This window comes from Hyperoodon ampullatus, assembly GCF_949752795.1.
Source record: "Hyperoodon ampullatus genome assembly, chromosome: 4".
Classification (NCBI taxonomy): domain Eukaryota; kingdom Metazoa; phylum Chordata; class Mammalia; order Artiodactyla; family Ziphiidae; genus Hyperoodon; species Hyperoodon ampullatus.
Window position 1 is genome coordinate 120,147,372 of NC_136917.1, and position 24,936 is coordinate 120,172,307.

Below are 24,936 nucleotides of genomic sequence, written 5' to 3' on the forward strand. Positions count from 1 at the left end.
CTGCAGGGTTCACAGGTTCGACCCCTGGTGGGGGAAATAAGATCCCGCATGCCAAGAAGACAGTCGAACCATGACCAGAATGAGGGAGGGAGTTAACCGTGCTGATACTTAGGGAAAGATTTCTCCAGGGAAAGGGAGCTGCAAGTACAAAGGCCCCTGGGGTGGAAGCACATTGGTGTGTTTGAGGGACGGCATGGGCAAGCAGGGGATGAGTGGTGGCAACTGAAATCAGAAGTGCGGGTCTCGAAGCAGTCAGAACTTTGAAGGGATGATGATGGCTTGGACTGGCATAGTATGGCAGGGCAGCTAGTGAAAAACGGCTGGATTCTCAATCTTGTCAATAGACAGGATGTTTGTTATGAAAAAAGAATCAATGACTCCAACGTTAGTTGCTGAGCAGCTGAAAGGCTGGAGTTGCAATTACTGAGAGGGTGGGGGGTTGGTAAGATTAGTTCAATTTTGAACAAGTTGTTTGAGATATCTGCTAATACACACAGAATTACTAACATTTCCCATACCTGAGAAATGGAGAAGCAAGGCACCCCAGAGCCTCAGAAAAGGATTATGCCCCGGAAAAGGAGAAAGGAACTGCCGGAACCTCTTTGGTTCCCCATCACCGAACGTTTCCCCTGTTGCCTATATTGTTTTGTTGGTACTAAAATCTTTCCATGTATTCTTCCCCCTCAAAAACATAAACAGAGGCCATCTTGCACAGTAGTGGAAAGAATAGACCTGAATTAAAAATCAGGCTCTGCCACACTAGCTGGGTGACCTGAAGCAAGTCACAACCCAAGTCTGATCTATAAGATGGGATTATTTCCACCTACCCTACAGGGCTTGCACATCACATCTTCGCAACTCCATAACCAGCTCCTTTTATTTCTCCCCAGAAGACAAGGTCTCACTGTTTAGGTCTGATGTTGTCTTTAAAAGGTGAGGAGGGGAAATTAGCATTGCTGATTCCCAGTGCCAGTTGGCTTCCATCTTTTCCTCCCCTACATCTTTGACTCCTTTACAGGACTCACACACAAACTCCACCCTTTTTCCTTTTACTTCCTTCCTAGTATCCCCTCTTCCTCCCTCCCTTACTTCCACAAGCCCCACACTTTTCTTTCCTTCTGTTCTGATTAGCCATTCTGTTCCAAGACAGGATGGACTCACACCTATAGAACAAACAGCTACAACCCCAAGCCCCAAGTTTCTCATTTATGTTTACTATCCACCTGTCTGGGAAGACTTTGTGGAAAAACAGGAAAAGCACAGAGGACTCCCCAATGAATTTAAATTAAAGCATATTTGTGGACAGAAGGCCGAATCATTCAAGCTTTCCCAACTGTAAAATTTACTCTCCTCTGAATATATCTGTCTCAGATCTTGAATCAAGTAGGAATGGTACTAAGGCAAAACAAAACAAAAATGCATAAATCCATGGTGGTCTTTTGCCATTATCATGACCGACACGATATGTTAATTGCTTACAAAGTGGTAGAATAAAGAAATGATATAACCTGGTCAAACGTTTCAATTTGTAAAACTAAGCAACAACTATAAAGAATGGAACAATCTGTTCTCTGCCCATGGGTGGCTGGACACAATCCAGAGAGTTAGGAAATTCACAAACAGCTCAGCCAGTGGAATCAAGCTGAAATTCAGTGTACAACTTCAAAGACTGGGAGAGATGAGCTTGCCTTTTGCAATACCTTTAGATGGAACCTCAATCATTAGAGCCTCATTAAAACCCTCCAGAATTGCTTATAAGAGTATCTGATAATCTTTAACTTGATATGTAAACTCTATACTATCTGTTAAAGCATTTGTTCATTATCTATGAATTATCACAATGCCAAACATAAGGGAATTATCTGCCTAAAACTAAAAAGAATTTACACCATAAAGCTGTACCCAGCACACACCAAACATAAGGGATTGGGATGATACATGTACTTTTAAAACCCAGTTTGCTTTTAAAAACTTGTTTTCACCATTTGACTTTGCAAAGTAGGTATAACTGGCCATATTTATTTTATTTAATTTATTAATTTGTTTATTTGGCTGCATTGGGTCTTCGTTGCTGCATGCAGGCTTTCTCTAGTTGCAGCGAGCACGGGCTACTCTTCTTTGCAGTGCATGGGTTTCTCGTTGCAGTGGCTTCTCTTGTCGCGGAGCACAGGCTCTAGCGGAGCACAGGCTCTAGGTGCACGGGCTTCAGTAGTTGTGGCACGTGGACTCAGTAGTTGTGGCTCGTGGACTCTATAGAGCGCAGGCTCAGTAGTTGTGGCGCACGGGCTTAGTTGCTCTGCGGCATGTGAGATCTTCCTGGACCAGGGATCAAACCCGTGTCCCCCGCATTGGCAGGTGGATTCTTAACCACTGCACCACACGGAAATCCCGAACCACATGCTTTTTCAACAAAATCTTTGGAACAATGGTTAATATTAGAAAGCAGAATGCAAACACAACCACAGAAGGTCAGAGATGGAAGAGACCTCTTAAATCTAATTTAAACCTCTATTTTCCAGACTAGAAAACTGCCTGAGTGGTTTTTCAAAGTTATGTCCTGATGGTTAATGCCAATCCCCCAGGGGAATTCCCTGGCAGTACAGTGGCTAGGACTCCACGCTTCCACTGCAGGGGGCACAGGTTCGATCCCTGGTCAGGAAACTAAGATCCCACAAGGCGCATGGCATAGACAAAAAAAAAAAAAGCCCCCCCCACCAAAAGAACCACCCTGATCCTGGCTCAGAGATCAAATGTATGTAAGTACATTTGAAAAATGATTTTTTTAACTTTCAAAGTTCAATTTTATGGCACAATTTTACAGCACAAACTCATGCTATTTGACTTTCTGCATTTAGCTGAATGGTTTTGTTCAGTCACAACACTGGCAAACTTGCCTTCATAAACTAAGTGTGCTGACTTCAGTTTAAATTTTAAGACATATAAAAATTAAGAGCTTCCCTGGCGCAGTGGTTGAGAGTCCGCCTGCCGATGCAGGGGATGAGGGTTCGTGCCCCAGTCCGGGAAGATCCCACATGCCGCGGAGCGGCTGGGCCCGTGAGCCATGGCCGCTGGGCCTGCGCGTCCGGAGCCTGTGCTCCGCAATGGGAGAGGCCACAACAGTGAGAGGCCCGCGTACCGCAAAAAAAAAAAAAAAAAAAATCAATTACGTTGCTCAAGAGAGTCCTTACCACTTGGTATGAATCCAAAAGACATGAAAAACGTAAACTATTTATTACCTTTTGTAGTATGAGCAGCACATAGAAAATTAAGAATTTCTTCAACTTGAAGAACTGTATCAGTGTTATAATGGAAACCTTATTTTTATCTTTGGAAAATGATTCAGACTTATATATTAAAAACAATATACTTAAATGAAGAGTTCCAAACTGAGGAGATAATCACAATCAACTTGGTTAGCTATATATCCAGTATTATCAGCTAAGTTTACATTACCAGAAAAAAACTGAATTAAAAAAAAGCTGAGATTTAAGGGCACCATTTGAAATAATTTGGTGTTTTATGATATTGGATTTCATTTCCAGACAAATCAGCCTTCTGTTAGCCAAAGGATTTAGGAAGCTACCAACCAGCACAGCACCCAAAACAGTTTAAAACAGTAACAGATACAACTTCTGAGTGTAGTTTTCCATAGCTTAGTATTAACAGCACTAATGACACCAAAAAGGTACATTATGGAAAGAAAACACCAGTTTTAATAATTATAAAATATGTACAAAACTTGAATATTCCCGTAAGATACAATTCAAGTCGCAATTGAATTATAATTGTAATTGGATACTTTGATATAATGGAAAAGGCTAGTTGGTTTTAAAAAAGCATGTAAACCATAAAAGATAAAAAGCATTTAAAAATACACAACAAAATTCTAACCAGTAGGTTTAAACTTTGATTTTTAAAAAGTAAACATATATTTACAATCTTCAAATTTCACACATTTGTTACTTTTACATGATGTTTATTACCAGGATAACATGAAATTAAAAGCTCTTAAGCATTTATACACAGAAAAAAATCAATAGGGAGGCTGGTAGGACTCAGTATCCGTAGTAGCTAAAATAGGAAAAGGCCAGGGACTTTATCAATGGAGTCATAAAACAGACTTAACCAAAACTGCAAGCTAGGCAACAAGCAGTTTCACTTCAGAGACTTTATTGCAGGGCCCCAGTTTCCTTATCTGAAAATAAATGATTATAAGTAACAGTTATCTGAAGGGAGAATTCTGGGAGAATTAAACTATCCCCTACAAGACCCAATGAGAATACTTAGGTATTAAGACCTGATTGCCTAGGGTGTGAAAGTTCACAGCACAGTGTACTCCAGGATCTTCCTTAAAGGTTTAAAAACCTCAAACAAAAGTTCTTAATACAAGAACCAATGTTTAAAGCATAAAGTCCTTACTTGGAGTGTTCAGCCCAGTTGATTATCAAAAACTATTTATAAAATGATGATGATATACTGATGATATCATTCAATACTGATGATATTAAAACTACCAAAACTCTGTAATGATCACAAAGATTTGGCCTCCCAGGTTAGAGTCCAAAGTCATTTTGACTCCTGATAACATTGCAGAGATGTCAGTCAGATACTTCTTAACCTAACAATGTGGCATCTGCTGTCTATGTTTTCCGTCGATCATAATCTCCAACCATCTTCTTAATGTGTGACAATTTGCTCTTCAACTGCTTGCAATAATTCCTCTTACTTTTGTAATCTGCAGACTAAAAAAGGGGGAAAGAAAAAAAATCGCGTAAATTTAACAAACTAAAAACGAGTTATGTTTTAGCTGCTGGGAAGGCAGAGGTGAACAACAACAAAAAGGGAGCGTTAGTCATATAGAATTGCAGGAAGTGTTAAATGAAGTAACATGCATAAGGTACCTGGCAGTTATCTCTAACCACATGAGCAGCTGATTCTCTTTTCTCAATCATATCTTCTAACCTGAGTTTTACAAAGGATACACTCATTTCTAATGATTTGTAAAGTCACCAAGAAAATTTATCGGCCTTTTTTTGCTAAAACATGATTTAAAAAAAAATAAAAATCAGTAAAACAAGAAACTGGTGATATGGGTTTACTTAGAATAAAGAAACGGGGTAAATGGGGAGTGAGACAGGAAATTTTACTATGTACGTTTTTAAACTCTTGAATTTAAATTCATGACGTTTTGGGAATTCCCTGGTGGTCCAGCGGTTAAGACTCGGCACTTTCACTGCCGTGGGCCCGGGTTTGATCCCTGGTCTGGGAACTAAGATCCCACAAGCTGCGCAGCACAACCAAAAAAAAAATTAATGACTTTTGGAATTAATATTTTTTTTTGAATTTGAATTTTGGAATTAATTAATATAAAGTCTTTTAAAAACCAAAAATGTTTTAAGGCAATAAAGACTGATGATGCTGGGAAATTCCCTGGCAGTCCAGTGGGTGGTTGGGACTCTGTGCTTTTATTGCTGAGGGCCCGGGTTCGATCCCTTGCTGGGGAACTAAGATCCCACAAGCTGCGCTGTGTGGCCAAAGGAGAAAAAAAAAAAGAAGACTGATGATGCCAAGTGTTGGCAAGGATATGGAACAACAGGAATCTACACTGCTTGTTAGGAATGTAAAGTGGCACAAACCAGCGATGCTGTTGACAGTCCCTACCCAAGGCAGGATCCCCACTTGCTCAATGACCTTGCAATTTCATGACTATGTATATAACTAGCAAATGTGTGCCTGTGTGCATACACACTTAAAAATGAACCACTGCTTCATGCCACCATCTGAATGATTCTCACAAACAATACTGAGCAAAAGAAATCACACACAGGGTCTTCCCTGGTGGCGCAGTGGTTGAGAGTCCGCCTGCCGATGCAGGGGACACGGGTTCGTGCCCCGGTCCGGGAAGACCCCACATGCCGTGGAGCAGCTGGGCCCGTGAGCCATGGCCACTGAGCCTGTGCATCCAGAGCCTGTGCTCCACAACGGGAGAGGCCACAACAGTGAGAGGCCCGCGTACCGCAAAAAAAAAAAAAAATCACACACAAATTACATACTGTATGATTCCATTTATATAAAGTTCAAAATACGCAATACTAATACATGATGTTAGAACTTAGGATGGTGGTTACCTCTGGGGTGAGTGTAAACATTGGATGAGCACACAAGGGGTACTACGAAATGTATTTCTTTATTGGGATGCCAGGTACAAAGGTGTGTGGTTGCTCTGTGAAAATATACCAAGTTGTATACTTATGATCCGTGTATTTTTCTGTATGTATACTTCAAACTAAAAAAAAAAAAAATTTTTTTTTTTTTTGCATCAGTGCTGGTTGTAGTTGCAAATAACTGAAATTAAGGTTCCAACTTCTTACAGTTTTCATCTTGCAATTATAGGGCCTTTTGTCTATAATCAGTGCATGTGTGACAAGGTATTCAGAGTCATTCTAAAGGTTAAATGAAAAGCACATAATAGATAAGTTCTTCCTAAAAGAATCTTACAATCTGGGATACTTACTCCCTTAACTTGTTTCAGTCTATTGTATTCATCAGCAGCAGCCTATTAATGAGAAACAAAGGAATACGTTTAGTGGGGCATTTTCTCTTTCAAAAATAACACTCCTGATGTTATATTTTGAAGCTAAAAATGTCATCTTATGACAAAAATACAGGGAATTAAAATAACGAAGTCTTAAAGTTCTCAAAACTATTATGGTCAGTAGGAGGGCCTGAGGAATCCAGTGACAGGAAATTTATGACATTAAGATATTTCTCACATTCCATTCACACAGACAGGTAACTATCTGTCCTGCTGCCTCTCATCTCTCCCCATGCCAGTCCACGTGGCACGTAGACCCCAGAGAACTTTTTCATAGAGCACGGCTCTGAGCAGGTTACATCCCATTATAAAACTGGTCTGAGCACTCCATTAAAATCTCTACTAATCTAGTCTCCTACGTTTCCAGTCTCAGTGCCCACCATTTGCAATTCTTTAAAAAATTAAGCACATTATTGCTTCCAGATTTCCATCATGTTCCCCTTATAGCTGTACTCATGTACACCTCCCCTACTGTCTGGAGAATGTGTACTGGTTACCTCTCAGTGAAGCCTCCCCTAAACTCTCCAGGCCTTCAGCAGACTTTATTCCTTCTCAGAGAAGTTAGTTACAGTACCTTCTATACATAATGTAAATATGGCATTAGTCCCATTGTCAAAGTTGTTTAGGTGTCAGTTTCTGTCTTTGAATATGAGCTCTTTGAGGGTGGAAACATGATTTGTCTTTGTAACCTCAGCACTTCCACATCAAGGACACAGTAACAATGAATAAGCATTGATTGCATTAAGAAAGGTTTACGATACCACAGAGAAGCCATAAAAGAAAACAATAAATAAATCAAACTATATACGAAGCAAATACTTCGAAACCGGAAAGCAGATCACCCCAATTAAAAATGGCAAAGGGTATTTCATAAAAGGACTATGAAGTTCCAACAAATACATGATGTGATAAAAAAGTTTAAATACTGGTATCTAAGACACAAGTCAGTAATTTTTCAGACATAAAATGTTAGTGAGATGTGGGTCAGAGGAGCCTCTAGAGCATTACCAGCAGGAATACAGTTGATATAATCTTTCTGGAGGGCACTTTTGCAACAAAAGTTTAAATGTACTAACCTCTGACTCAGCAATTTCACATTCTGGAATTTGTTCTAGCAGATAAGTGGGTAAGTGTGTAAGGATGGAGAGGTTCACCAGTGTATCACTAGTAGGGGCAGAGTGTATGTGTGGCAGTGGGGAGGCATACCTAAATGTCTATTCATAGAGGATCACTCAAGTAAATTATGGTACAACCACAAAACTGAAAATTGTGGAGTTATTTTTTTAACACATAAAAATATTTTCTCAGTAAGTAGATCTTTATTATTGACATGAAATGATAACAATAAATTATCGTTGAATAAAAAAGCAAGATATAAGCAGTGCCAGTAAGTATTTAAAAAGAAAAACCTTCACAATGATGGGGATATCTCAAAGAAACACAGGAGGCAACCGAAAGAGTTCCCAATGGTCCTAACTAAAACAATTCAAGCAACAAAACTAAGTAGTGTTGGATTATAACCCAAAGTATAAAACAAATATCCATGAGTCTATACTGACATAAATGATTAAATAAATGGGAGGAAGTGACAAATTTCCCATGCAGACAAATTCCAAATAATTTGTGTAGGTATACCGCTGGAGCATAATTCCCCAGTCCTTAAGTGTGATCTATGCATAGTGACTTGCTTCTAAAGAGCACAATATGGAGATGGGAATTCAAAAGTAATGAGTAACTTTACATGGACAAACACTACTCCAGCCAGGTGATCAAGGAAAAAAAAAAAAAAAGAGCCATAAACTATTATTGAATAAAAAAGCAGGAAGGATATAAGTAAAACTTATGATTCTTTATCAAAGATTGTGTCTAGGTGCACTTCTGCACAGAGGGGACATTTTAACAACTAATATTTTGGTGACAAAATTTAAGGCAACTTATTTTTTTGTATGTAATTCTGTATTATTTGAAATTTTTACAGAAAGAGCGAACTTTGTTTATAAATAGACAAACTAGTGTAGCTATTTTCTTTTAAGCAGGAAGGGATGTATTATGGACGAACCCGAACAAACTTTTTAGCCAAGCCAATATGTACACAGACCATTGCTTTGTAATTCTTAACTACGTTAGTACACTTTTCAATTTGGAAAGACTTTAATCTAAGACTTGATTTCAATTACTCTTCAATGAAATTACAGTTTGATAATTACTAGCAAAATCTGTGTCAATATTAGTATAAAGGATAATGTAGCTCCATAGATTAGAATAAAATTCTATGTAATATATAATTATCAGATTTCAATTTACCATATACTCTTCACTTTCTTCTCTATAGTCATCCAGTTCTTTATCCAGACGAGAGAGTTCTTTATTGATCTCATCAAGTTCTGCTTGTAAGCTCTTGTATTCCTGCAGGCCAGTGTCAAAATTCCTCTTGTAGAGTTGTCTTTGTTGATCTGAAGTGATAGGTGGATATTCCCTAAAAATTCAGTGAGAAAATGATTACTTATGCATCCTTAGCAGACCTAAGATCCAGTGCTTTTTCCTCAAAGATGATAAACTGGTGGGATGTGGAGAATGACATTCTCTTGTTTTTGTTTGTTTGTTTGTTTGTTTTGCAGTACGCGGGCCTCTCACTGTTGTGGCCTCTCCAGAGGCTCCGGACGTGCAGGCTCAGTGGCCATGGCTCACGGACCTAGCCGCTCCACGGCATGTGGGATCTTCCCGGACCAGGGCACGAACCCGTGTCCCCTGCATCGGCAGGCGGACTCTCAACCACTGCGCCACCAGGGAAGCCCTTGGTTTTGTTTTTGTTGTTGTTGATTATGGGTAGAGAAAGGTGGGATGCAAATGAGTTCTTTTAAGAATGATTATGCTTTTTACGTTGCTGCTCATGTTTAAAAAAAAAAAAACAAACTATGCCTACTGATTTTTAGAAATAAGTTGAAAATCATTTATGAAATTTCAGGGTGGTCTTAGGAACTCATTTATTCTGAATACACAACACAACATGAGAATGGATACTTACGTTAAAAGTGTTAAAACTGGAATTGTGGAACACAAAGGATATTTTCATCACTTCAGTGGCAGAGCAGCTGACTGGCAGCTGGCTGTTTTCTGCTACCACCTACAGTTTTCAGACTGTTTTGAGCATTTTTTTGTTGGGGTGGGGCGGTGGGGGGTGTCTTGTTTTTCCTAAATGGAAATCACTTTGATTGTAAAAGTAGACATTAAAAGGTACATGTATGAAAATGCATGCTCATTGTAAAAATAATCTGGCAATGTGGTAAACTATGAAAAAAACCCTGAAATTCTGTACCACTTGTATCTCTCAATATGCCAGCTATTCTTTACATATGACAGTGATGCTATTAACCACCCATAATCCACTGAGGAAATACTCTGAATTGTTTCACGGGACTAAGGAACTTCACAGCAATATGGAATTTTAAATGTCGTATCTAAGACAGTCTAAATATCTTCATTTTACAGACAGGAGAAATTAAATGATTTGCTCAAAAGGGAAACAAGAATTTAGAATTTCTAAAAGTTTTCATTTAAATCTTGCATGATACAAGACAGGCAAATATTTTTATAGACAGATGACTGAACTAGGCCAAAACTCTTGAGGGGTAAGGGGGAGATGAAATATGACAGCCACCAGTGTGTATGGGACTTCTAGCTATACTTGCCCCATCCACCCCTCCTAATCCCTTGAGAAGCAATGTTCTGATTAACCACAATTCACACAGCAAATGTTCCTGATTTGTGTCCCATTCCTCAGAATACTTGGGCAAAAAAAGGCTACAGGTCATACACGAGTACAGCTGGCAATGATGGACTATAACAAAACCACTGACACACAAAGTAACTTAACCACGACGCTAAATTGTTAACTCCACTGTTTACAAAACTGTTTGCCAAAGTCCTCTGGATTAAACTTTTAAAAGACTCTCTGGTCTCATCGTGAAAGCTTAACTTAAAAGTAAACGCCAAAGGAAAGCCATAGCACTGGTCCGGAATTTTATAATTAGTAAAACAAAGTTCCTCTATACTTGTATTTCATTTACTTGAAAAACCTTGCTTGGGTGACTACTGGTAAAAGCATACAGCACTGGCGAAGTTTATCATTTTGTGGAGGTGCGCTGAAAGTGTTTTTAAGACATGTTTTTAAGCCAAAGTGCTTTTAAGCCAAACACAATCCCTCCAGGTCAATCTTTATTACAAAAGAGTACTAAGGGAAACAAAAGTATCAAGAAACTGTCTCCAGCCCTGGTTGGCAAAGAATGAAGTTGTACCACCCACCTCAGTTGAGGAGGCAACACCACCAAAACCTGGTTGTACAACCATCAGATGCACAAGGGGTTCCAGCAAGAGGCGCCCCAGTACCTGATCCAGTCCTCCTCCAGCTCATCGCAGGACTCGCCGCCCGTTGTGTAGTCTGTTTCATAGTGGTCTTGCTCTGATCTCCTCGACTTTTCTGCCCTGCCCTTCGAGGGAGCCCTTTTTGAAAGCGTCTCCAAGTTACCACTGTTGCTGTAATGAGGCTGCCGGAAGTCCTCCACAGGTGAAGTCACTGGCAGCTCCTGAGCCACTTCAGGCACCCTAACAAAACAGGAATCATCTGTCCGTGAGCATTACCAGACTTTGTCAGAGCACCGAGACCACAGAGGGCAGCAACACGTGGGCCGCATTCACTCAACCAGCCACCTGCCCAGCATTGGGCAGATCCCCAGCTTCCTGTGCTCAACCAAGCACCAGCCCAGGTTCCCTAATGCACACGAACAGCTTTAAGGCTCTGATGTAAGGGGAGCTCATTAGTAAACCTTGTACGAAAAATGGATGTAAGATTTCACTTTAGGAAAAACGCTGATCTGGAAGAGAATTATTGACCTCACCCGTGCCAGGGACTTACTCCACAAAAGGCTGTTAGGAAAATAACAATCATGACTCTTTTCTACAGGTTCTTCTAGTTCCATGGAATGCTGAGTGGGGAGAGGAATGCACATACGTATCTATCTACCTTTAGAGGCTGACTCTCAGAGATAAGCTCTTGGTAATATTAATTTTAGACTCCTCTGTATCAATTCTCTTTTCAAGATACAATGTTGAAAAATGAAAAATACTGAAAATTTAAACTAAAAAAACTAAAAACAAAAAACCTAAAAAGCTTTAAATTGTAATGGATGAAAGAGCTCGTTAAGACTTCTTTTTTAAATTGCGCTGTTAATCCTGAAGCCCTGTAGAATGAATGAAATGGAAGAGTTAACATTACACTTATTTTTCTAATGCCAATTATTTAATATTGCATCAGATTTTTAATTGCATATAATGTTTCTGCCACAAGCAGAAAAACGAAGCCTAACATGGAATAAAAGACCAAGAGCTGTGGCAACTGTAGACTACTTCTGAGTAACAGAAATGCAAAGCTGCACTTTCCCCCTGTAGCAGAGCTGGAGAAGGGCAAGAGGAGAAACAAGGCACCTGAGACTTTCCAACATCAGCCTTGCTATTCAAGTCAACTATTTAAAAGTCTGAAGAATTTTTTTTTATTGCTTTCAACTTACAGAACTGTCATCTTGAGCTTTATCCACGAGGTGGACTGTTTTCTAGGTGATCCAAAACTGCTTGGTTCTAACTGTTGCCAAAGTCTTAGATTTCTAATCACACTTATTAATTTCTTATAGACTCCTAAAGCTTTGGGGGGACGGTAGCTGAGGGGGTGGTGGTATTTATTTCTTCTTTCTAAATTTATCCAGGTTAACATGGCTTTGAGTACTTCTAAAGGAAGGAAAATGTGACTTTCTCTGTGAGTCAATGATTAACAAGTTCCTAGACACTGCCAGGTACTATGCTTCTTAGCTTTGAGGTGGCAAACAAAACCTTTAGAATGCAGTGGGTTTGTTTGAAGTGCTGGGGGCCAGAGGGGGAGGATGCTAAAGGGCAAAAGAAATTAGAAAAAACCCCAAAATATTAAGGTGGGCCTCCTCCCGTAATTTTATATTAGGTATTGATATAATAAATCTTCACCTTAGAAGTTTTCCATCTCCCCTCTTCCTACACCCTTTCAAACACTAAACAATAACTTGATATACAGCATGAAAGCTAAAAACGAAATGCTTGGCAAGAAAAGTATATATAAATTTAACAGTTAGGGGATATGTGCACTCTTAGTCACCTTCAAACCTACTTTTAGAGACAAGTCTGATTAGGTCGAAAATCTGCACAAGCCAGAAGTAACCACCTGTATACTTTCCTCAGTATCTGACTCAGTCCCCTAGGTGCGGAAATCTGCCCTTGTGTAGTTTTTGACTTCCTTCTTTTTTAAACTTGTTTTATTTCCTCTCTCTCTCTCCCTCTCTCTCTCTCTCTCTCTCTCACACACACACACACCCTCACATGCCTTTGCTGCTCTATCTCACCCCAACAGTGTAGTTATTGTGCACTTCCTTCCGCCCCTGTTGTATTGCAACCTCCATGGGAACACCAACTCCGTATTCCCAGGGGCACCTGGCCCAGTACATGGCAGGCATTCAAGGTAATTACTGAACTGAAAAGACATTCACAAGAATTCTCTTCATTGAGGACACCCAGTATCAGGGAGGAGGGAGAAACAAAATGCATGATCACATCAGTGTCATGACTGTTGGAATGACATCCATGATATACATGGTATTTTAAAACTGCCATCATCACTGAGGGGAATATCCAAGCCTTGCCAATCAGAGAACTCCATCTTCCTGGACCTAAAAAGGACCAACCAGAATCTTTCCAATAGATTTGATATGTAAGTTTTGGGAAACTAAATTCCATTCTCCGAATCTGGCGCTAGAAGATCAGGACAGCCTGGGGAATGTGCATGGCTAGCCTGCTACAAAAGAAGCTGTACTGAGAATAAAACCAGCACAGCAACAAGAACCCTGATATCTTCTGAGTCCCTGGATCATGCTGTGCCCAAAGCTAGCACCATCTCTGGGCCTTAGGCAAACCAGTGAATTCCTACAACCTGTGTAAAAGCCCTAACAGATTACCCTACCAGCCTAAATACTACTACCAGACAATGGTCTCACTGGGCACTCTAAGGCATCAGCCTGCCCTGAAAGCTCTGCATCGCATCAGCACTCCACTTCTTTGATTTACAAAGGTTAATTCACCCTGGGTGTGGAAAAGAGAGTAGGGAGTGTACCTACTATCTCCCAAATTCACTTAAGAGAGGGTGGAGAAGAAGCTATCTTCCGCTACATTCTACTGTCTCCTAATCCGGGATTGATTCTAACTGCCTTAAAATTCTAAGGTTAGGACATTATGGTGAGAGCAAAAGGAGCCAGACGCCAGAATAATTTCCATATGATTCCATTTTTTAAAAACTCTGATATGGTGACAGGCGTCAAAACAGTGGTGGTGGGGAAAGGTGGGTACCCGTGGAGAAGACAACGTTTGGGGGCGCTTGAAATGCCTCTCTCTCGGTCTGAGGGTAGTTACTTCAGTGACCACATGCGTGAACTCTCATCAAGCTGTATATCAAGATCAGTGCTCTTTACTGAATGTATGTTATGCCTCGGGGGGAAAACATCTTAGTATTGAGGCACCTCATTCTTAACTTGGACCTCAGACAACGTTCCGATTCTAATTCCTTCTCCATCCACTACAATAATAAGGAGGAGAGGCACTGGTGAGTTACTAAACACCTTCAAGAAACACCTGAGGAAAGACAGGCTACGACTTAACGTGCATCCCTTCGTCATCCAGGAGGACGTACACTGAATCCTCCGTAGCGCTCAATGCTCTGCCGCAGACAACAATCAACAATGTCTACGACCCGCCAGAGGCTGCAAGTTCCTCCCGTCATTACTACACGCTGTTGCATTCGTTATCCCTTACCTTGGCACCATCCCCATCCTCCCCTTCTGCTGGGTTCTAAAACTAAGCATCATATTTGCATTTTCCAGGCCTTCAAAAAACTTCTAGGGTGTACTCCTGGAGTATAAACTGGTACAACCCTTATGGAGTAAAATTTGACTACATCTATCAAAATAAAATATGCAATGTCCTTTAACCTGGCAATTGTGCTTTTAATATTTTTCCTCCAGATACACTGACATATTTGCAAAGTGATCAATGTGCAGTGTGCAAGTTCATTCTCTGCAGAGGTTTGTAATAACAAGACATTGGGGAAAAGTGTGCATCAATGTGGGATTAATAAAACAAATTTTAGTATAACCATTTAATGGAATATTATGTAGCTATAAAACGGATCAGTAAACTCTGTATACTGATACGGACAATCACTAAGATATATTGCTAACAATGCATTTAATATGCTATTGTCTTTTAAAAGGAAAAAATAACCAACATCGTATTTGGCCAGCATATATACTTAAAAATAACCTCTGGAAGGACGTAAAAGAAGTTGGTAACACTAGCTGCCCCTGGGGAGAGAAAATAGACAGCTGGGGACAAAAGGGATTCCCTTTTGCTCCTTTTAAATTTTACATCATGAATGTACTGGCTTATTGAAGAATAAGTAAGATACTTAAACTGTTCCAAATGAATCTGTGAAAATATCTTAGTTCTCATAAAAAGGGACAGCATGTGGGAACGCTGTGAAGTCCTGCAGGCCTTACAGTTAATTTGGAGGCACAGCTGGTCACAAGACGCATTATAGGTATTTATTTTGTATGCATGGAAGTCATGCAAATCATAGCTTGAACCTTTTACAAGGATTGCGTCTCTACTGTGTACCTCTGCCTCTCACAGCCTCACATGATTTGGTCTTTGTCAAAATCCAAAGAGAAGAAGGAGAACAGAGACAATGCCCTTCCTCCAAATCATTTACAACTGAAATCAAAAGTAAGCTTGATGCTGAAGACCAAAATAAAATATATGGAGGGTAAGGCAGAATGCCAGTCTACTTCCAAATTCCATTCCAGGGTAATAATAAAATCTATTCTCTTCAAACTGATTCCATACTTAACTCACCTGCTGGTGTCATCTTAGGGGCTCCGGGCACCCAAACTACTATGCACTCAGAGTGGATCTCTACAAACTCGGCCCCCTAAGTGGCAGAGATAAAACTTTGAACAAAAATTTCCCAGCAGATAAACCTTTAACTTAGAACGATCAAATTAGCTAAAGGGGGCTTCCCTGGTGGTCAGTGGTTGAGAGTCCACCTGCCAATGCAGGGGACGTGGGTTCGTGCCCCAGTCTGGGAAGAGCCCACATGCCACGGAGTGGCTGGGCCCGTGAGCCATGGCTGCTGAGGCTGCGCGTCCGGAGCCTGTGCTCCGCAATGGGAGAGGCCACAACAGTGAGAGGCCCGAGTACCACAAAAAAAAAAAAAAAAATAGCTTAAAGGGAAGGTTTATTTTTTTGGTCTACGAAGGAACTTGGAGTTCTAGAATTATATACAGGAACGTTAATTTATCATCCTTAGGCAAACTACATCCAAGTCCTTAACAATATCCCCAACATCTCTCTCTTGTCATTAAGGTGAATTAGACTTAGGCTTCAGGGTAACCTAAAACCACAACAGGGATACTATTTCAATAACCTGAATGGCACCTACTCTAGGCCAGAAACTCACTGTGAGGTTTTTCACACCACATGTAAAACAAAATCTAGAGGCTTTATCAGTTTCACATCCCCCAGCAAAAGAGATCTAATAATTATAGGAAGGAGGAGAGACTGAGAACCACACTTAGCTCTGCTATCAATCCGTAATACCCTTCCACTCTCATCTAAACTTCAAAACCAGAAATAGGAAAGAACCACATTCCGCCTCCACCTATAAGGCAGAGATCAGTCTCCAGCCTTTGTGAAAACTGTTTTTTTTTTTTTTTTTTTTTAAGGCAAATGGCACAAAACAGCAACTGATTTATAAACACATGCAAATACTCACTTTTTCGGACTCATTCTAGCAAAAGAAGGAAGACGCTACTTACGGTGTTGACTTATAGGAAGACTCTGGATACAGTCGCTTCTCGTTCACTTTACCATTGGAGGAGTAGGCCACGGGGCTGTCCACTCTCTCCACGTAGTCAGAAAGGGGAGGAGGCATGTCTTGTGTGCCTGCAGAAACGTTTTTAACCTAAGGAAACAGTCCCAAGAGACTCAGTTATTATTTAGCCTGTAACATAAAAGGGGGAAGAAATGAAAGAAAAATATCATATATAAAATTATCTAACATTTATCGGGCTCGTTAAATATTATTAACCTATCTGACTACCTTGTTATTTTATCCAGTGTTAACAGTCAAATCAGCACAGAAATGGTGCTATTGTTAGTTTAACAAATCCAGAATCAATTACAAACAAGAAAAAAATCCAAATTACCTGATCCTCATCCTGATGTGATTAGGTTTAATAATTATCCACCCCATCTTAGGAAGACTAATCTCATTTTATCCGGCCTAGGTCCGAGTTAGAACGGGAATTTTCATTTCTAACAAGTTCTAAGGTAATGCTTATGCTGCTGTCTGGGCACCACTCTTGGAAAACCACTAATCTAGGACAAAGAACATTGATTCTTCTCAATCCATTCACCCTAAACATGGAATGTTAAAACTACATTAAGAAGCTCAAACTGATTTCTGCTATGGTTCTTTAATAACAGATTTGTTTGTTCTCCCTTTACTTTCTCAATGGCTGTATCACCAATAGCCTATACAGTACAGTCACAGCATCACTACCTTCCCTCTCTACCTTTCTTATTCCATTCTGATGTGTGAGTGAACGTGTTCTAAGAAGTAATGCACATTGGAGATGATGCCTTGTTAACATGAAAGGTTTCCCAGAGAACCTTTGGGAGAAAGTTCTGTATATAATAAGCATAGCCAATTAGAGTCTCAACATTTACCCGTTAGATGTAGTAGGTCCAACACTCTTTAAATTTCACCTAAAAATCTTCACATTATTGCATATTACTCTGCCAGAAAAATAATAACTGTTAAGCCCAGACAAGTCATTGAGTTGAAGTCAAGCAATAAAACTAAGGTGTGGGGGGAAAAGAAAAAAAACACTAAAAATTATTTCTGTGAAAAAGAGCAACTTTTCAAACTTAGGGATGATGGGACTGCTTTAGCTTGGTGATGAGCACAATGGCCTCCAATTACCTGGGCTCACTCCAGATCTGCCAACTACCCAACTACAAGTTCTAGAAAGCCTCAATATCTTCATCTGTAAGAAATGGGGATGCTACCTGCTTCATAAAGTTGTTTTGACAATTAAATGAGATGACAAGGTATCACATTTAGCACAGGGCCTTTATGAACACAGTAAAGCTCAGAAGATGCTGGTTTCTGGAATTAAAGCCATTGGATCTAAACAAAGAAGTTTTACAAGTATTTGAAGGGGATGGAAGACTTCTTTTAATTGGATTATTTTGCTATTATAAATCTTCACAATTAGATTCAACATAGCGTATGTCCCTGCCACACACACAAACTTTACATTCTGTTGTCCGTCAAGCATAGCATTAAAACGTGACCTCCTCCTTTCCTGTCACTGCGCTATCTATCACATGTCAAAAGATATTTACTTACCCAGCCCTTGAAGTACATAGAGGTATTTAATCTTGATTGTTTAATATTCCCACGAGTCAGAAAGGAATGGAATCACTTCCTTCTGAAAGTGGAGTCTGGCAGCAACTGGGAAGCCAGGGGGTGGGTTGCCAGGGAGTGTGCTCAGATCCCACCACAGGGGGGCCGGGTGGGGACCATTCTTGGCACCCACTGAATTCCTGAGGACTTGACACCATCACTAAGCTTCACAGGCAAATACCGGGCCAAGCCAAAGGCGTATTCTTATTCTGGAGACTTCAGATTTAAAAGACCTCCCTTTCTTAAAAACCCATTTAACTCTTCTCTTTGCAAATTTAGCAGGGGGTACAGAGCTCATGGATTTCCTATGGACCCTGGCAAACCGGAAACCAAAATCTTACAAAAGAGGTGTCTGGGTGTCTTTGCAGAGACTTCCTACTGCCCAGAATGGAATGTTCTTCCCCCTTTCTTTGCCAGCTAATCCTTAAGTGGACTTTAAGTCCTGGCTCACTACCAAGTAGGGATGGTGCCACTACCTCCCGGGGGCCCTTCCACAAATGTCCCTGCTGGGTGAGGTGCCTCCCTGTCCTCCTGTCTCGCCAGCACCTGGGCATACAAACCTCCCAGCAGAGCACGTGTGTACTCTGGACAGACTGTTTACGCACAGAGTGATGCTGCTCCCACGCCTCTAACTTCAATGGGCAGTGGGCTGCTCTTAAAGCCACCACTGTCTGCCTGCTACAGCATGCCACATACTGAACTGAGGGATCATTTAGTAGGTACAACCTTACAGGTAAATACTATAAGCAGATAAGTTAGGGGGTCCCTGGAGAAACAGAACCAGGAATGGCTTTCTTGACAGAAGAGAAGCCATTCTGTGATCTAAGCCTGGCCACAATGCTCACCCTTGAACAGGTCTCAGTAATTTATGATCTTGAGGGAACAAAGGAATGCAGGAACGGGGAAAAGGCACTCAAACGACAGTGCAGTGATAAAGCAGAGTCCTAGTTCCTCCTCGAGGGATACACATCATAATATATCTTTGAGTTCTGCAGGTACTAAGGACCCAACCCAGGTGGAGGATGGAATGATGATGGTGCCACTCTTGACTTCAATCAACTAACGCTTGGACTCTGTGGACCTCTGCCCCAATTCTATGCTGAATTCTCCTCGGCTCAAGCCCCTTCATGAATACGCAAGTACCCTTAGCTTAAAACTTCCCTAATTTCGCTGTTCGGACAGACACTGCTTTGGAGAAGATCCCCGGTGTTCTCCTCACTTGCTGCAAGTAATAATAAATTCTTCCTTCTCCCAATCTTTGGCTTGGTTGTGTCTATTAGCTCAACAGCCACCAAGAGGTGAACCCAGTTTTCAGGGTTTTTTTTCAGAAAAAAAACCCTTTTCAGAAAAGAGGAAGCCAGGGCTCAGGGTGCTAGACAACTTTCCCAAGGACCTACACCTAATAAATGGTAAGGTGGGGTTTATAGACTTCAAAGCCTCATCTCCAATCCACTGCCCCTCCCTGGGCAGCCTCCTACCTTCCTTCCTCTATGGGTCTTCAAAGCCCAGCCCAGTACCTGGCACAAAGCAGGAGCCCAGAGTTTGCTGCATAAAGGTTACTTCATTTATTACTGTTCTACTTCTACACTGTGTATATCCAACCGCCTTATCAGATGAGCTGCTCTGAGCTGATGTTTATCTCTTAGAGTCAGCAGAACTAGACTAGCCCGAACACTGACTTCACCCTCCAGCACAGGTCTTTCATTACTTCAACCTTTTTCATACACGTGCACAAAAAATTCCAAGGCCATGCTCGCTTGGGCAGAACATACACTAAAATTAGAACAATACAGAGAAGATTAATTATTAGCATGGCCCTGCGCAAGGGTGACATGCAAATCTGTGACGTGATACACAGTTTTGAAAAGAAACACCCAGCCAGACTCAAAGGTGAATAAGAAGCAGCCTTTGTCCTCGAAAGGAGCTTAAGTGTCTAGAGGAAGAAGCAAAATATATTTGTAAAACAAGGAGTAAGTTCATTTGTTTCCTTTTATGCTTCACGTTTCCCAAAAGAAAATATTACTTTTTCTCACGGTACCAATGCAAAAGTGAGTATAAACCTGCTGCTTTCAAAGGACAGTGGGGGGAAGCTGGGAAGCCCCAGTGAGGAGGGACCAGTATTAGAAAGGTATGAGTCCTCAGCCTGTGTTTCCTACAATGAGAACAGGGATTTGAGACTCACTGTTATTACTGATAGGATCCCAAGCCAGTCCATAATACCTGATGATGTAGCTAAAGTTCTTTAAAACAACAATGAAACAACCCTACCATTTTAATAACTATGGTAAAATTTTAAAGACTTAGAACCTGAGAAAAACTCGGCTTAATTCTGAACAGCCAATGGTGAACAGTTTTCCTCAAGTAACTTGAAACTAGCTCTAAGAAATTAGGGGCAGACGAAAGCAGAGTGAAAAAACACAAATGCAGGAAGATGTGCCTTCTACTAGGCACTGAGGGGAAAGGAAAGTCTGAGAGTCCAGCAAACGCTGGAACTGCTGCTGTGAAGCCAAGAGAAGCCTCCGGGCCTGGGGGGCTGATCCGGGGCTCCCGCCCGCAGGCCCTCCGGTGGGGGAGCTGCGGTTCGGGGGCAGCCGTGGGGCGGAAGGGCACTGCACGCACAGAAATCCACACGGCAGCGCCCAGCTGGCTGCTCTTCACTGGGATCTGCCTGAAGAGTTCCCGGCCCTAGTGGCACCCTTGCCGCACAGACAGACTTTATAAAAGGGAAAGACGAGACAGGAGAAGACAGACGGGCTGAGGCCGAGGAGAGAAAAGACCCTTAACCAATCAAAGAATGACACAGGCAGACTCTAGAGACTAAATTCAAAAAGGACAAGCACTCTCACAGACCATGTTTAAGGAGTATGAATGATTAATTTAAGGGGACAGGAAATGTTTTACCAAGATTCACATTCCAATCAAGAAAGAACTAAAGTGTTTCTGAAATGTCAAAATGAAATAAATTCAAGTGAAATAATTTCAAAAGATCTTCACAAGACGTAGTTATAATGAGGACAAATTTTTATTCAGAATTTAATTATACTCATTAGAAGTGTTCTATGTCACTTGTGAAAAAAATCTTTGTTAACTAACCATCTTTGGGAATTAATGAAAACATCGTATATCCCTGTGGGGTGCCAAGGGGAAAACAAAGAGGGCGACTCAGGGCAGCTCTCATCCCAATGCCTGTCAGCACCGAGCCGTCCTCCGCTGGGACCAGGATGGAGCTGCACGATCGATCGTCCTTAACAACGCTACTGACTCACAAGCAGCCTCTCCGCCCTGACTCCTTGAAGTCCGGGATGGAATAAAAAAAAGGTCAAGAATGTTTTAGGTCAATTCACCCCTGTAAGACAAAGTTTGGGAAAAACCTTTCTCTCCACACAAATCAACTGCACACTTCATCTGGAATGAGTACAAGCAAAAAGGAGCGATGACAGCCACGCCCCATTGTGCCCTTGGTTCCTAGCTCACACAACACGGGAAAAGAGTCAGACTACAGGGGCTTCCCTGGTGGCGCAGTGGTTGAGAGTCTGCCTGCCAGTGCAGGGGACATGGGTTCGTGCCCCGGTCCGGGAAGATCCCACATGCCGCAGAGCGGCTGTGCCCGTGAGCCATGGCCGCTGAGCCTGCGCGTCCAGAGCCTGTGCTCTGCAATGGGAGAGGCCACAACAGTGAGAGGCCCGCGTACCGCAAAAAAAAAAAAAAAAGAGTCAGACTAGATCTGCATCATGAGAGGGAAGTTCATGTGTCAGGCAAAACCTGACCCCATTTGGTCCTCACCATTGCCCGGTGAGATAGGACTATCTCCACACTCAGATGAGGAAACGGAGTCTCTAAGGTCCAATTAATTTGCTCAAGGTCACACAGAAGGTGACAGGGTACAGGGTGGGGGATGTAAACCCGGTCCACCTGACTCCCAAGCTCAGCTGTTTCTGGCGTAACAAACTGATACCTCAGTAATTTAAATATGGCTTGAGGTACCCATCTCATCTGGGCACTGACTATCCCCAGTAAGAAAAGGAAGCATTCTCATTGCCTTAACTCCTCACCACATCCGAATAAGATACGATGTGAATCCATTTTGAAGAGTTTTATTTGCCTACTGGACTATCATTCTAAAAGCAGCTTTTGACACAAAATTACTATGATATGTGCTTAGTCATCGGGTTCCTTTTGTTTAGGTCAGAGTGTAGGAACACCACCCTCAAAAGGCAAACAGAAGGGGTTTTCCTGCTTGGTAATTAAAGTGGAGAAATATACAAGACATCAGAGGGAGGAGGATCTTCATCTCAAGGTACCATGTCCAGTTTTACAACCCAAGGTCCACCTTCCCAGCCATGTGCCCTTGCACCACAAGTTTTCAAAACACTAAGTGGTCCAACTCGTTTTTCCCGTTTTGATATTTTACACTCACAGATGCTCCCCCAACAAGAGCCTCAAAACTGCCTCTGGAAAGTTCCCTCAGACTTTTCTCCACCCTTGGTGGCTTGAAGGCAAATGCTCCCAAACAGACTAATCCCACAAAGCAAGAGATCATGGACCAGGCTTGGGCAAGTCTGATTAATTTACTTTGATCAGATGGCTCTGGGGATTCAGCAAACATCATGTTCCCTATCCAAACGCAGGCTGCCCACAGGGAAGTACTAACATACACCAGGCAAAGGTGAATTCTGGGGCTTCCCTGGTGGCGCAGTGGTTGGGAGTCCGCCTGCCGATGCAGGGGACACGGGTTCGTGCCCCGGTCCAGGGAAGATCCCACATGCCGTGGAGCGGCTGGGCCCGTGAGCCATGGCCGCTGAGCCTGCGCGTCCGGAGCCTGTGCTCCGCAACGGGAGAGGCCGCAACAGCGAGAAGCCCGCGTACCGCAAAAAAAAAAAAAAAAAAGGTTAATTCTGAAGCTCCTAAGAGCCAGTGAGTTGTCAGAGCTTTGGGAGGGGTGAGGTAGAGAAGCTTACACTCAGTAAGTGATCCCATTTGAGGCCCCTTGCTCTAGAAAGGAAAACTCTGGTTCAGCCTGAATTTTTTTTTTTTTTTTTTTCGGTACGCGGGCCTCTCGCTATTGTGGCCTCTCCTGTTGCGGAGCACAGGCTCCGGACGCGCAGGCTCAGCGGCCATGGCTCACAGGCCCAGCCGCTCCACGGCATGTGGGATCTTCCCGGACCGGGGCACGAACCCGTGTCCCCTGCATCGGCAGGCGGACTCTCAACCACTGCGCCACCAGGGAAGTCCCAGCCTGCATTTTAACACTCGTGTATCTCATGCCAGCCTCCCCAGCAGGTGTGCCGCAGGCACAGTACACCTTAGTCCTCAGAGCCCATGCCAGCCACCACCTAGGGTTCCAAACCCCCTTCAGTTTACTGTAGTACTCCACACAACCTCAGCATTTTCTAAGCATGCCATGCCTGGAAGAGACCTTATGCATACCTTAACTCAAATCCCACTGGGCTTGCAGTATTATAGCTGCAGCCTGGCTCTATGGAACAGTGGTTCTCAAAGTGTGTTCCCCAGACCAGTAGCATCAACATCACCTGGGAACTCTGGGAACTCAGAAATGCCAGTTCTCAGGTCCCATTCCAGACCCACTGCACGAGAAACACTGCAGGTGGGCCCAGCAAGTTGTTTTAACCAGCTCTCCCTGTGATTCTGATGCTTGCTAAGGTTTGAGAACCACTGATGGAGGACAGTTTTCCTCGATGTCACAGACAACTGCCCTGTTTAGACCATTATACCTATATTAGAATTAACTCTATTTAGTGCTGGAAATCTAGGAATCCCTGCATTCAGAAAGCCACAAAGACACTCACCAGCTCTAGCACAGATCCCACCTCACCTTCCGTTACAACTCTCTACACCAGCCCCCCAGGATGCCCTGGACAGATAGGGTCTTCCATCCTCCACGCTGCTGGGTTCTGAAGGTCAGTCCATGGACAGGACACTTCCACTCTTGTTCCATTTCATGCCACCTGAGACCACAGATAATAGCGAAACCTTTCCCAGGGCGAGAGCCCAGTATACCAATTGTCAGCAGCCCACAGAACTGCTCTTACATTAAAGAACTCTTGTACTTACTGGTTGAAAATAAGAAAGCTATTCGAGATTCTTCAGCTGTCTAACACTGATTACCACCACCACCCGGTCCCAGTCACATGCCCCACCTGGACCTGTTCCCCGCTCCTGTGTGCAAGGAGATGATACACAGAACCTGCCTACACCCTTCAAAAAAACATTTGTTCTTATCTCGCAGCAAGCTTACAAGTAAGAGGAAGATTAATAGTTTAACAACTGCAACCAACATTAAATGTATTTATATTTTGGGTACTCTTACCCAAGCTCCCTTATTTGATGCCATCATTGCAAATACTAACAATTATTACTCTGGCTAAAATTTATTGGGCATTAATAAATTATGTGCTGGCCCTGACCTAAGCCCTTTAATTGTTACAGGATCAGCATATACATGTTGTAGGTGGAACTTTTATTTTCCCCATTTACACATGAGAAACCTATTAAAGGAACAGACAAAGTGATTACCTTCATCAGAGTCCAAGGATACCAAAAGCTACCCAAGGCTGACCACAAAGGACAGGGTCCAAGACCCTGACCCCTCTCTACACCCAGGCCTGATCATCCTTACTAGCTCCTACCTTGACAGGTAAAATGTTGGAAACAATGCTATAACAATGCTGCATCACAATGTCAAAGCCTTAGAAACTTCTAGAAATAGGCTACCTAAATAAGACACTTA

The 24,936-nt window shown here is 42.1% G+C and overlaps 1 protein-coding gene across 2 annotated transcripts in view; it reads right to left on the reverse strand.

The window, feature by feature from the left end:
- Positions 1-4,587: 4,587 nt before the first annotated feature.
- The window catches only part of OCLN (occludin), a 38,347-nt gene continuing 17,998 nt past the window's right edge, over positions 4,588-24,936 (reverse strand). For both annotated transcript variants that reach the window (XM_079702041.1, XM_079702040.1), the window contains 5 exons: positions 16,534-16,679; positions 10,982-11,197; positions 8,900-9,071; positions 6,515-6,556; positions 4,588-4,742 (listed from right to left, as the gene is read on the reverse strand). In XM_079702041.1, coding sequence (XP_079558167.1) covers positions 4,641-4,742; positions 6,515-6,556; positions 8,900-9,071; positions 10,982-11,197; positions 16,534-16,679 — 678 coding nt within the window. In that variant the 3' untranslated portion in view covers positions 4,588-4,640. The remainder of the gene's footprint in view (positions 4,743-6,514; positions 6,557-8,899; positions 9,072-10,981; positions 11,198-16,533; positions 16,680-24,936) is intronic.